The 13,043-nt window shown below is 47.0% G+C and overlaps 1 protein-coding gene across 1 annotated transcript in view; it reads left to right on the forward strand.

Annotated features, from left to right (window-relative positions):
* Positions 1 to 9,944: 9,944 nt before the first annotated feature.
* KLF12 (KLF transcription factor 12) overlaps positions 9,945 to 13,043 on the forward strand; it is a 109,087-nt gene continuing 105,988 nt past the window's right edge. The window contains exons 1-2 of the mRNA XM_063304349.1: positions 9,945 to 10,140; positions 11,754 to 11,884. Of these exons, the coding sequence (XP_063160419.1) occupies positions 9,945 to 10,140; positions 11,754 to 11,884 (327 nt within the window). The remainder of the gene's footprint in view (positions 10,141 to 11,753; positions 11,885 to 13,043) is intronic.

Below are 13,043 nucleotides of genomic sequence, written 5' to 3' on the forward strand. Positions count from 1 at the left end.
GCCCTGCATGGCCTATGGCTTGGTTATTTGAGGGACTGCCTATCTCCGGTAGTTCCCGCCGGTCTGGTAAGAGCAGGCAGAATGGGTGCACTCTGGGTCTTTTCGATCAAACCATGCCATCTGTTGGGCCCAGGAACGGTACCTTTTCTGGTGCCCTCTGGACAGCATCCCCCAGAGGTCCCTATGGGTCCCATCCTGATGATGCTCAGGAAGTCCGTGTTTTCCTGGCTAGACCCTGGGATAGGGCGGTTATCAAGCCCCTGTAGGTCTTCCTGCTCATTATGTCTGGCTTTTCTTCTGGTTGCATATGATCTGTCCCTTTTTATCTTACTGGTCCAGCTTCTAAGGAGCAGCTGCCCAGAGTCATCTGGGGCTGGGTGGCCTCTAAGTTGTGCATCCCTGGGGGCCTTGTCCCAATTAGCTCCAAACAAAAACAACTTCCTGGGAACAAGGGGTGTCAGCAGTGGCAACACTGAAATGAGGGAAAGTCTGAAGGGGAGGATCCTGATTGTCGCAGCACTGCTAGCCAGGAGGGTGTCGAAGCAGCGTCTAGTCCAGGCCTCTTCTAACAAGCCTTGTTAGAATTCGTGTCCTAGAAACCACCTTGCCTGTCCCTCCTTTCAAAAGCTGCTTTGGAGGGCAGGCGGGTGGGACCACTGGCACAGAGAATAGTCGGTAAAAGCATTCCCTTTGGGCTGTTTGGTATTTTTCATCACTGAACCCTTAAAATAATCAGTCTCAGTTCAATTAAAATGTTCAATATCTTAATGTATTTGTATGGGTAAATCTCACTTCCGTCCCTGGGAAGATTTTAAAATAGTTTCCCTGTGTACATCAGAAAAAACTTAAAATGATACGATTACCATCTGTAACCTTTTTGCCTTGGTGTGTATTTTGCATTTCTATTGACTTCCCCTTTACGCCTTTCCCAGCCATCAGTTCCATTTTCTTCTGACATGTCTTCAGATTCGTGCGCCTCTGCAGCCAGTGGGGAAACACTGGAGGAGGGAGTGCCCTTAAGCTGCCTTAAGCGCCTTGAGGAAAGACAGGGTGTGAATTCAGAGAGGAATCTGGCCAGTGTCTTCGGTGGTCACTGAGCTGCTTAGGGAATGTTCCTCCCTTCAATTTTTTTCCCTGAGATTCTGTTTTGCACTCCTGCAAACTTTTGTCTCCCTTCTGGTGTTTAAGAAAGTTTGCACATTTCTGATGCACAAACTAGTGATTGCTGGATTAGGAAATAAATGAAAAGATAGTATCAATAGAATAGTTGACATGCTGTGCATAAAGTTCTCCCCTTCTCCTGTCTCTCCACTGAAGTGTCTACTATAGACTGGTGAAGGCTTACCTGCAGGTATCAGATTACCAGAGGGTTTATCATGGCTAACTTCTAGCTTTATGCACTTACTGTAGAGTTGGTATTATAGAATGTGGAGGATACGGAATTTACTAAAACATTCTCTTTGGGGGCAGGACTCTTCCTTTGCCCAATCCGGACTGTCCGTGTCCACCTTCCTGGTGGAATTTATCCAGAGACGAAAGTGGTCTCTTAACACCCCTTGATGTCCCTATGAAGGCACATTTTGGGTTTCCCCCTTGCATAAATGGGATGATAGAAATGTTGCTGTGCTGGGAAATAAAGGCTGAATTCCACCAATTTAGGACTCTCAACAGAGGGCCAGTTCTCTTGGGTCATATTAAAGCCAGGGTTTCTCACAGTGAAATGTCTTGTCCTGTCTAGGAGAAGAACAGTAAGATTTTTTAAAACTTATTTTCTAGTGGTTTTTATGAGAAGTACTGGAAGAATGTGAAGTTAAAGTGACTGTAAAGTGGTAGGCATCTTGCTAAGCCTTCCAGGAAAACACATTTAACAGTTTGTCATTTTCTGGGTTCATTTCTTTTGTTTACTCAACTTCTGCATCCCCCCACAGCAGATAGTGAAGAGCAAACATGAACACAGTTTGAAATCCAAAAGAAAATGAACGGACACTAAAGAGATTGAAAAATATCCATGGAAGTAAAAGGAGCCCCAAGACCAGCTTTGAAATACCTCTGGGCAATTAAGTATCCGGCCCTTTAAAGGACCTGAGACATAAAGGTCCTCTCCTTGGGGCTGAACTATGGACAAGTTAGGGGCCAAGCAGATCTCTCCTGGGAATGCATTCCACAGTTCACACACAGCAGTCCCCAAAGGAAGGACGGGACACATTTTGGTTTGCTTTGCATTTGGAAATGAACAGATCAATGTGCAATTCCCAAACTAACGTGGTGATCAGAACGCAAATATTCTTTGGATTATTCACTTTTCCTAATGCTTTGATGTAGCTCTTGGCTCAAATATTGCATACAAAATTAGTAAGTTGAGGAAAGAGAAATGCGAAAATCAGCATATACTAGGAAGTTGTATGTATACACCAGGGAAAGATAAGTAGAAATTGCGTGCATTAGGGAAAATTGTGCAAATAAAATAAAATCTTTTCTTTTTCACATTTTTTAAACTGAGAAAATTGGATAGAAAGGACTTAGAATTTAAAGCATGCAAAACAACTCTGATGTAAGCTGATTCTTCTGCCCTTACAGCAAATTTCAGTAACTGGGGACTCTTCATTGCCTCAGAAAATGGGTAGGGACGTAGGGAGTAGCAGTCCCTACTGTGGAGAGTCCAATGCTGGTGTGGCATGACTGTAGCCACCTGATTCCACTCGATATCCCATGCACCATACATTGAACAAGCTGAGTTTTTCAGAAACTTTTTAAAAATAGCCTCAGTTATAACACACTGGCAGTTCTCTAAATCAGAAGATTGCTGAGACCTACAGTACTTACTACCACCAAGAAAGATGTGTAGCTGGTTTAGCAGTCCAAAGTCATGTGACCTGCCCTGGATGCCTTGAGTGACATGGAACCAGAAGATCCTCTGGAGGAAATGCATCCCTTTGCAGAACAAAGGAGGTTCACCGAGGTGACTCACAGACTGAGAGAAGAAGTCAAAGGAGGAAAATGAAAGCATAAAACTGAAGGAAGAAGCAGGTGGGGAATCTTAAAATGAGGCATAACAAGAACCAAAGATGCTCTTGAATCAAGCGCGACTCCTATAAGCTACAGTTCCTGGTGCTGTTTTCTCCACAGCATACTGAAAGTGATTTGCTGTTGCCTTCTTCCAGGATATTTTGGACATCCCAGTCTAACCATCATCTTGGATTCCCAGGTGGCTGAGTCTACCAATTAACTGTGTGACGTCTGAATCTGTCCTGATTCTGAATCATTTAGTTGAGGTTGATGCACCTCTCTTGAGCATCCCACCCTTCTGCTTCATCAGAAAGTTCTACATTTTGGTATTGTAAGGATGGGAGGAAACTCTGCCTCTTTGTGTATATTCTGTATCCTGACCTTTTATATGGATTAAAGAAGTTAGGTAGATGCCATCACATTGGGTTTGACTTCTGGCGGACAAATATGGACAAATTTGAGAACAAGCACTCACCATTTTGATTTGCCTCCGGTAATAATTCCTTGCTCTCCAAGGCCGTTCCTGTCCCCCCATGGTTCCTGTGTTTCTACTTTATCTGTGTCTTCCCTTCTTCTCAGCCTGGCCAGCCTGGGCATTTCTTCTCATCTGCTTTCGTCAGATGCCCCCCTCCCTCCCCTGTAAAAATAGGTGAGTTTTGTTTGCTGGCTATTTTCCCAAGAGAGCAACTGGTTGTTATTTCATCCAAGGCTGAATGATGGGTTCTTCTCACCATTCATGGTGCTCATGGTCATGCCAACTTCAGTCCACACTTTGTAGGATTCTGTCTTCTTTATCTTCTTTTGGTCTTAATGTTTGGAAAGATTGTGACCATTCTTGTTTGCCTCATCCTGCAGGATGCGTCTGACTCACAAACTTGAATACCTAATCATTTATGTATTAAAAAGTTAAAAACAACAGTAACTTGGTGGAATCTTAGTTCTTACATCTCTTCATTCTGCATATATTCCAATTATTCCTGTCCTTCCGCATTAATGCCCAGCTCTCTTTTGGGGGTTTGCAAAGGGGAACAAAGATCTGATTCCTGCTGGGCTCCATGTGAAGAAACAAGTGGGTTAAACATCGGAAAATTCCTCGCCCCTCACTTGGCCTGTCTGAACCTCGCAGAAAAAAGGCAGCATAATTGAACATTAAATATGCTTAAGGAAGTTCAGGGAAAAACAGTTTCCTCTTGTGTCAAATACATTTGGTTCAGGGCTAGAAGAATCCATCGAAGTTGCACCCAAGCTCCATATCCTTCAAATTAAAAAATTGAAAGCCTCATTTTGTTTCCCTGAAGTGAAAATTAACTTAGATGAGCGGCTAATCTTATTGACTGCATTAAGTTCACTGCCGCTTAGCTGCTCTTTTGAGATTTGCATTGTGGATGAAAGATAAATGTTCCAGCCTCCACAACAGCCATCGTTTATTCCAGTTCAGTGTGAGTAGCATGTACATTGTTTTAATAACACGCTTGCTACAAATAGCAAAGAGATCAGGACAATGCGCAGGTAACGCTGGGAATCCAAGCGTGAGATGTCATAGCAGCCTTGTACAAGAGACCAACATTTTGATTTAATTAATGTATATGAAGCAAGCGAGCTGGAGATCTGTAAAGGAGCGATGGATACTTCTTCAAGATGAGCTTGTCTCCTGGTGACTGTAGACATAACTGTACAATTTTCTTGCCAGCAAAAAGGTGGCCACAGCCCATCCCAGGATGTTTTTTTGACTTTCCAGTCTGGCCTACTCTCTTGGGATTCCTTAGTGGTCTCCCATCCAAGGACTAAGCAGGCTTGACCCTGCTTGGCTTCCAAGCTCAGGCAAAACCCTGCAACTGCTGCCTTCTGCGGCCCCTTCTTCGCATCCCGCAAATTCACTGTTGGAGGGTTCTGCTAATGTGAGAAGTCATGGTGTTTGCAAGCTCAGTTGAGGATCCCCAGGATACTTTGCTGTTGACTACCAGAAACATCTGGATGGCTGTGATTGGAGACAAATGCTGGACTAGCTAAAAGTTGGGTCTGATGCAACAAATGTTCTATGCAATGCAGAACTTAACAGGAGTTTTGGAATCTAGACCTACATTGGCACATGGAACTGCAATGTAGCCACACACAATCTTTGGATTTTGTTCAGATGTGACCTCTCCCTCCCCTCATTTGTTCCCAGAAGTGCTATATGGTTGTGGTCAAAATTGGTACAATCAAAGCATAATGTATGTCGGTGTGAGTACGTACATGAATCCACCATAGTTTTAGGACATATAGCTGAGGAGTGACCTGACTTCTGATTGTGAGGCCAATTCTCCTTCTCTAGTAGAAGAATGGGAACCTTACTTGCATTTATTTAAAGCAAGACATATGTTGGCTGTGAAATAAGTAACTGCATTTATTCAGCCTTTTGAAATGAGGAGCTGAAAAGACAAATGGTGGGAGTCCAAGTTGCAAAATCTTTTCTTAATAGCTGGTGATTTATTGGTCCTGTCACGGAACGGCAGGCACGATGGTGGTTCTTTGCCATCGCATCCAACTTGAAGCTGGATTTATGGGAGTCGGTGCTATATTTGAACTACTCTTTCTGGGAACCAAACATGGCCTGCGACTCTCTGAAGCTGTGTGAGGAGAACGGGGGAAGATTGCTGGAGGATCCAAAGCTTGACAGCCTTCCTTGCGGGCAGGAACATCTCCAGTGAAAGAGCATCGCCAGCCAGAAGGAGCCCAGGAGGAGTGAGGCTGGAGGTTCCCTGTCCTTGTGATCCGTGTCCTCTCCCTGGGCGTCAGGCCAGGCCATCCTTGGTCAGACTGGTCTCCAACAGTGCTGGAAGCAGATTCCCTGAATTTCCCTCCAGCCCAGTCGATGGTCCTGCTGGCTGAATGGTTGGGAATTGCAACGCCAACCCAACTGAGATTTCTGGTCAGTGGCAGAGCAGGCACAAAATACTTATCTCCCCTACGGCGGCAGCATGGAACCAAAATGCTCCCTGCGACCCGGGTTCGATCCCAGCGGAAGCTGGATTCTCTCTCGGGTAGCCGGCTCAGGTTGACTCAGCCTTCCATCCTTCCGAGGTCAGTAAAAGCTGAAAGCCCAAGGAAGAGGTGGCATCTGGCCAGCTGTTCTCAGGGTTTGACTTGAGAGAAGATGATTTTTCCCCCCTTTCCTTCTCCCTTCTCCTCCTTGACATGAATATGAGTAGGGGATGGATCAGCCAATATCATTTCAAGCCCATGAAATCAGTCAAGTCACATGTGTTTGTGAAGAAGCTGTCCTTCGCAGGATGGTGCTGTGTCAGATTATCACACGTTGTAGGCATGGCCAGGTATCCTTGCTAAAATACACTAAGGTTTGCAAACAATTCGTTAGTAACGATTTCAGAAACAGTCTGTCTCTCGCAGAAAATCTTAATGCTCTTGAGGGCATTTTTTGTTTGCATAAATAGCCTGCCAGGTTCCTGTCAAGTACTTTTTAAATCATACCTTCTTAAAAAAATTGAGCCCCCCCCCCATACTGAATAAATATGAATCCAAATGATATTAGGTCCATCCTGTGTATGATGAGAGTTTTTCGCTTGGGCATTCTGTCTAGGATGCTGCTTTTGTATCTGGCCACATCACCCAGTTTCCACTTTTTCATTATTAGTGTTTGGGGTAGGATGGATAATGGCTGCATTTGGATGTCACAATAAACCATGATGCAAACCTTGTGCTTATCCTTCACCCGTCCCTGTCTTAATGCAGCTACAGGAAGAACTGAAACTTTTGTTTCCACTTTTAAAAATTATTATTATTATTAGGTATGAACTTGACGCTGTGCTCATTTTAACTGTACCCCAAAAGGATAATAATGGTTTGTTGAAATAAGCAGCACCGTAGCCAGGGGTGTCTTGGTACGTCATGGCTTCCTGTGGACAAGGAGAGGCCTTAATGGCTGCTGGTTGGATCTTCCAAATAGTGGAAGTGGGATAAATAAACCATGGAAATGTCTCGCATAGCTTTTTTTTTTAGTCCCCTGTGACAAGGAGAACCAGGAAGATTCTGGAGCAGGCCAAGGCAGTGATTAAGTTGTTAGCCTAGGACTGAGAGACCCAGGTTCAGATCCACCCTTCCTCAGCCATGAAACCCACTGGGTGACTGTGGACTGGACTGCCCCCCCCCCCCAGTAGAATCCTCTCCTGGGTTGTTGTTGTGGAATACAACGAAGGAAAATCATCCCCATTTAAGCTGCCTGGAGTTCTTGGAGAAAAGACAAGATATAAATCTAACCGATAATCAGAATCACCGTGGCAGTGATCAGAACCAGCATTTCCTCAGTCCTAGTAAGCCAGAATTCCAAAGAATGTAGCTTGTCATGACAACTAAATGGTTTGAAGTTGACTTGTTTCAAATGTAGGAGAACTGAGATTAACTGCACATTGATGGATTTGAAGCTGTGGTTAATCTAAACCGAAAGACCAATTTTTGAGGTCCTTAAGGAGAAAAGAGAGGGCAAGCAAAACTGTAGAGGGTGGCCTCCTCCCCCAATCATTAGGGCATTTTTCCACGCCAACTGCCCTTTTGTTTCTCTCCCCTCCTAAGATCTTCCGTCTGTGACCCTGAATTGACAGGGAAGCATCTCCCCAAAGCATTCATCCTGCTTTCTTCCCTCCCCTCATCCTGGGTTCTGTTTCCACTCATTTCGTGCTCGCCCCTGCGATGTTTCCAACAGCTTTTCTAGCAAAGGGGAGACTGGACTCATCCCAGACAATGGCTGGTCAACCTGACTCAATAGCAGGGCGGCACAGAGCCACAGCAGGGAGCTGGAGCTGAACCGTTGAAGGACACAGCCCTTGCCTTAACTTTACACAGCAGAATCCTAACGCTTCTGCAACCCAGATTCAAAGGAATTAGATGGAGACTTTTTCCTGTGGATGGTTATGTTGACTTTTCAGAAGTCAGAACCTTCAGAGATCTCTGAAGAGAGAGAGAGCAGCGATGGTGGAATTTATATTGTCTTTTTTTAACATAATTACCAACTTGTTGATTCTGTCATCTAAAATCAATGAACCTCGAATAAGCAAAGGTCTGTCCTGCACAGTCTGCCCACCACCCCCGGGTCATGTTGATTTTGGATGATAGAAAAGCATTCCCGCTGAATTGTAGTGGTGAATGAGGCAGAAGGGCACAATTATAAGATAGATGGGCAGCATTCATAGCGGTTGTATATGATGGCTGGATTTAATTTGAGTTTTTGTCCTGCCTTGAACAGGAAAAGGTTGACTGGCCCTGCAGTAAAGATAAAGTCTTCTTTTGAGTTGAGCTGCGTCCCAGTCGACTTAACGGAAAACACTCGTTGTGTATGAGTTGGGCAGTCGAGAAGTTTAATAAATAAATAAATAAATAAATATCCATGTAGGTTTTTTTTTCTTAAACAGTGGCACAGAAGAGAGTTGCTGTTGTTCTTTCAGGTGCTTCTTGGCTACCCAAGTCTAGTCTACATCCCTGGAATTTCCTAGTGGTCTCCAGTCCAAGGAATAACCAGGTCTGATCCCTCTTAGTTGTTGAGATTAGGCATGTGGGCTACATTGCTGCCCAATCCTCTACCTTGGAACCAGCCTGGGAGACTTTAGGCAGATTTTATTCCCATCCAAACAACTTGCTACCCACAAAGCACATTGCACCAAGTTCCCTATCAGTTGGGATTGGCTGTAGCCCATGGCAAATCTTGGTCATTCATCTCCGGGCGAATTACCTGCTTGTCCCATGACTAAATATATCTAAGTTGTGCTCTAATCTCTTATGGATGCATGTTGCCTCTGCTTCAAATGATGGTGCTGAACATTTGAAAGCAGCAGGATGCTTCAGAAAGTGTATTGGCACAAATGAAATTCCCCTTCTTGACTCATGAAAGCAGCTACCTCTGGAAGGCACACCCGCTGTCTGAAGCCTGCATGTGCCCCCAGAGACGGCATTCCTGGTGGGACCAGCTGCAGATTCAAGTGGCTGAGCAAGCAGGCCCAGGTGGAGACGGCCAAGGACAGCCTTTGAAGCAACTGGGAAATCCTCTCAAAAGACGCAGCTGCTTTATTTTCTGGTGAGAGGTGAACACCCCTGTTGAATTCATTGCACCGTCCCTTCAGTTCCACAAGCAAACAAGATGAGAAACCTTGAGGACGTTTCAGTCCAAATCCAGAGCCTTCCTCCTCGCTGCCTCCTGCTCTTTTGTTCTGGAGGCGAGAGAAAGAGGGAGTCCTCTCCTGGGGAAATCAGCTTTGGGACACTCAAGGAAGGGGGAGGGGCAGGGACAGAATTGACCCAAATAGCAAGAAGGTGTAAGTGTGCTAAATAGTGCGTGACCTGGCGGGGCTCTGCTGATTTGTGGCTCTGGAAATCATCAGAGTCTCTGATTTGCCTGCGTGGCTTCTCCTTCTTTTCAATCACGAGTTCAGCGGAGGGGGGGACGGGGCGGGGGGAGACGGTTAACGTGTATCAGCTGTAAATTGGTTCAAGGCGCTGAAAGGGACATTAGCCTCTAATCAGGTTCCAACAGTTCATTAAGCCTGCCGGTCCGAGGGCCGTCCTTTGTCTGCTCGCAGGCAGGCCCTGCTTGGGCAAGGTCCAGCAGCGTCGCCTCGTCCTTCTTCCCGCCAGGCGAGCAGAGCGTCCGAGGGGCCGGCACAGCGGGAGACCCTCCAGGCGGAGTAGCCCCCCCCCCCCATCCGTCCGTCCGTCCGTCTCTCCCCGCCTGCAACTGCCGAGGGCGCTGAACCCCGGGCAGCCCAGAATGGTCGGCTGCTCGGACTCCCCCAGGCGAGGTCACCGGCCAGGCAGCGTCGCCTCGGGGAGATTTATGGCCCCGTTGGCTGTGACAGCCTCGCGGCAGATCCAGGCTGGGCGTCCCGAGGAAAAGGAGGCGTCGCTCTGCGAAGCCGAGAGAAGGCAAGGCTGGAAGGAGAGCCGTGCTGGCCATGCTTTCTGCCCCACCCGCGGCGAACAGCCAGACCGCTGGGGCTGGGGCTGGCGGCACCCCTGGATGTGAGAGGCGGCCTGGCCGGCCAACACCCTCCGAGAAAGCGCCTGGCATCATTTCCCCCGCCTACTGCTTTGGCGGCTCGGCTGGGCACGCCTGGTTGCTGGAGGGTTGCTGTGGCTCTGAAGGGGAAGGTGGGTTCGGGGGAGAGAGGGAGCCGCCCCGGTTTCCATGACCTCCCTTGTGAGCCTTTCTTGTAAGGCGGTTTCAGCTCCTCCCAAGAAACAGCAGTTTTTTTTTTTAATTCATTGGATTGCACCTTATCCCCGAGACTGTGTGTTATTCCAATTTTTCACTCAAGCAGCCCAAATCCTGCAGCAGGAAAAGCTGAATTTTGCACCCAGGATATATTAGAAGCCGGATTTGCGTAATTTATGCCATGGAGCTCTGTTTTGGAAGCTCTGCCTTCAACCAACTGGAAAATGATTTCTGGGTCTTTTCTGGCTCAGCAAGCAGAGCAGCACATTTGGTGGTCCTATTTTGTTGGCTACACGAGGGCTAGAACCTTTGTTTTTTCTAACACATAAAATTTAAGCCGTAATAAAAATTAAACCCAAATTCTGTGCCTGAAGAGCTTTCTCCGTCCTGTCATTTGCATAGATCTGAATGGCATAATTCTGAAATAATAATGAACACACTTCGGCTCTCAGAAGGCACTAACGTCGACACTCCAGGAACACACTTCAGGTGTCCATCTTGCAGTTCCTCACAATGCAGTGTGAAACAGAGCCCTAATTGTGGTAACTGCTGAACCCACAGCCTGGAGAAGATGGGGAGGAGACCAGGAGCCACTTAAGCTCCTGATGACCAAGGGAAGAGGGCAGAGCCTGACATCCAGTCAGGGTCTGCTCACTGAGGTGCCACTGTTGGTTGTGGCACAGAGATCTCAAATCGCCGTTTTTCAATACGTGTGGCTTTTGTGAAAGAAAGCAGACAAAGACCAGCCCCGAATCTTGACCCTGAAAGAGCCAGGTGACCATGGCGGGAAGTTATGCAAGGTAGAGCCGGTGGCAAAAAATGGCTCCCTACGGCTTCCCTGCCTGTCTGGGTTGCGAAGGGACAGCTGTGCTTGGCTGTGGTTGCCAGGAGCTGTGGTCCCTGGACTTGCAGAGGGGAGGGAGGGCTTCGGGAAAAGGACTCTGAACCTCTTCTTCGGGAGTAGGGCTGGGAATGGGACAAGCGGTCCTGCCAGAGGGAAAATGGGTGCAGAGGGAAAAGGCGTGGTGGTGTGGTGGTGAAGACACCAGGCTAGAAACTGGGAGACTGTGAGTTCTAGTCCTGACTTAGGCACAAAGCCAGCTGAGTGACCTTGGGCCAGTCACACTTTCTTGGCCCTAGGAAGGAGGCAATGGTAAGCCACTTCTGAAAAACCTTGCCAAGAAAACTGCAGGGACTGGTCCAGGAAGTTGCCAGGAGTCAAGACTGACTTGAAGGAACCCCCCCCCCCAAAAAAGGCTGCAGAGCTACTGCCATGTTTACAGAGTCCTGCTGTTTTGTAAGTCAAGGGGCAATACTAACTTTGTTCCTGTTTCCAATAACGGAGAGGGTCAGAAATAAACGGAAGCTATTCTTCAAAACCAGCCACATTCTGAGATCAGTTGGGCCCAGAGCCGGTGGCAAAACGGTGGAAAATGCTTGCCCGGAAGTGCCCGCGGGCAGCCCTGATCCACAGATGAATCGGTCCGCCTTTCCTTTACAAACCAGCCCCAAACTAAAGGGTCTAAGAGCCTTTGATGGGCCCGTTTCCTTTCTCCTAGGCTCAGCGTTGCTTTTCTTGTTCTCTTTAAGGCTATTAACGTGCTGGAAAACAGAATGTTAATGCTTGATGGGATGCCTGCAGTCAGAGTCAAAACGGAGCTGCTGGAATCAGAACAAGGGGTGAGTGCCAGCCTTCTGTCTTTTCCATCCCCCTGCGATATTTCTGTTGGCTCCGTCCCCAGGAAACTTCCTGTGGGCTTCCCCTCCTGGTGTAGATGCTCTTGATACAAACGGTATGACGTTCTCCACCCAGTGTCTGGTCACCCCCAGGGTCATCCGGTACAGTGGATGTCCTCTTGACTTTTACTCTGAAAATTGTCATCGGCAAGCTTCTGGGCAGCAGTGGAGGTTGCCCAGAGAAGCTTTCATGAACTGTTTTGAGAGGAGAGAAGGACTAAGTCCTAGCCACAGTTTCATGAGGAGATGCATTCACTCCAGCAACGACTTCTTAGTTCTTGTTGATGAAGAAAATGAAAGGTGGGGAGAGTTTTTTTTCTCTTTAATAATTACTATAGTACTACTGGTACATGTTTCCTTGCAATGGTGTAAGTGAAGGGACCTAACTGGTTAAAAATTCAGAGGAAGAGGCATTCTTTGAGCAATCTTGGAGCTAGTAGACCCTTCCCAGGAGCTCTAACCTTGTCTGGAGAGATTACGAAGATGAAGTAAGAGCTGAGCCCAACCCTTCAAGGGGGGATGTAACGTATCCAGCAGCCAGAAGCAGAATCCAGATTTCCTGATCCCTTCCTCACCCTGAAAGGGCAGACCCTTCAAAATCTTTGCTGCACTGTTCAGAGATGGCTTCCTGCCTTTCCTTATTGTCTCTCACGGGGAATTCTGAAGCCAGCACCTTGTCCCATCGTCTATTCTGCCTCCCTTATCTGCCATTATTGTTCCCTTATATCAAAGGAAAGTTAACCAGAGTGAATGCAAGACTGCAGGAGGGAACTGGGCTCCTGGAAAGGTGTTTCTGGAGGAGGAGAGCACCAAGTTGTGAGAAGTCTAAAGAACAACAGACCATGAATGAATTGGTCTATGAATGTGGCGAAAGCAAAGATGGTTTGCGAGAATAGAAAGTGATGGAGGGGTGCCGTGAAGGGTGTTGGTGTAAACTAAATTTAGACATGTCTCCTTTCCTTTCCTCTTAACCCTGGCCTTCGTTTCTTTTGGACAATTCTTTTCAGTCCCTTTCTGCAATTTGACTAATATTTCTTGTCCCCAAAGGTAATAACATCTTGGGCATAAATGTGGGTTTTATGTTCATGCTTCCTCTCGTCTA

This window comes from Candoia aspera, chromosome 5, assembly GCF_035149785.1.
Source record: "Candoia aspera isolate rCanAsp1 chromosome 5, rCanAsp1.hap2, whole genome shotgun sequence".
Lineage (NCBI taxonomy): Eukaryota > Metazoa > Chordata > Lepidosauria > Squamata > Boidae > Candoia > Candoia aspera.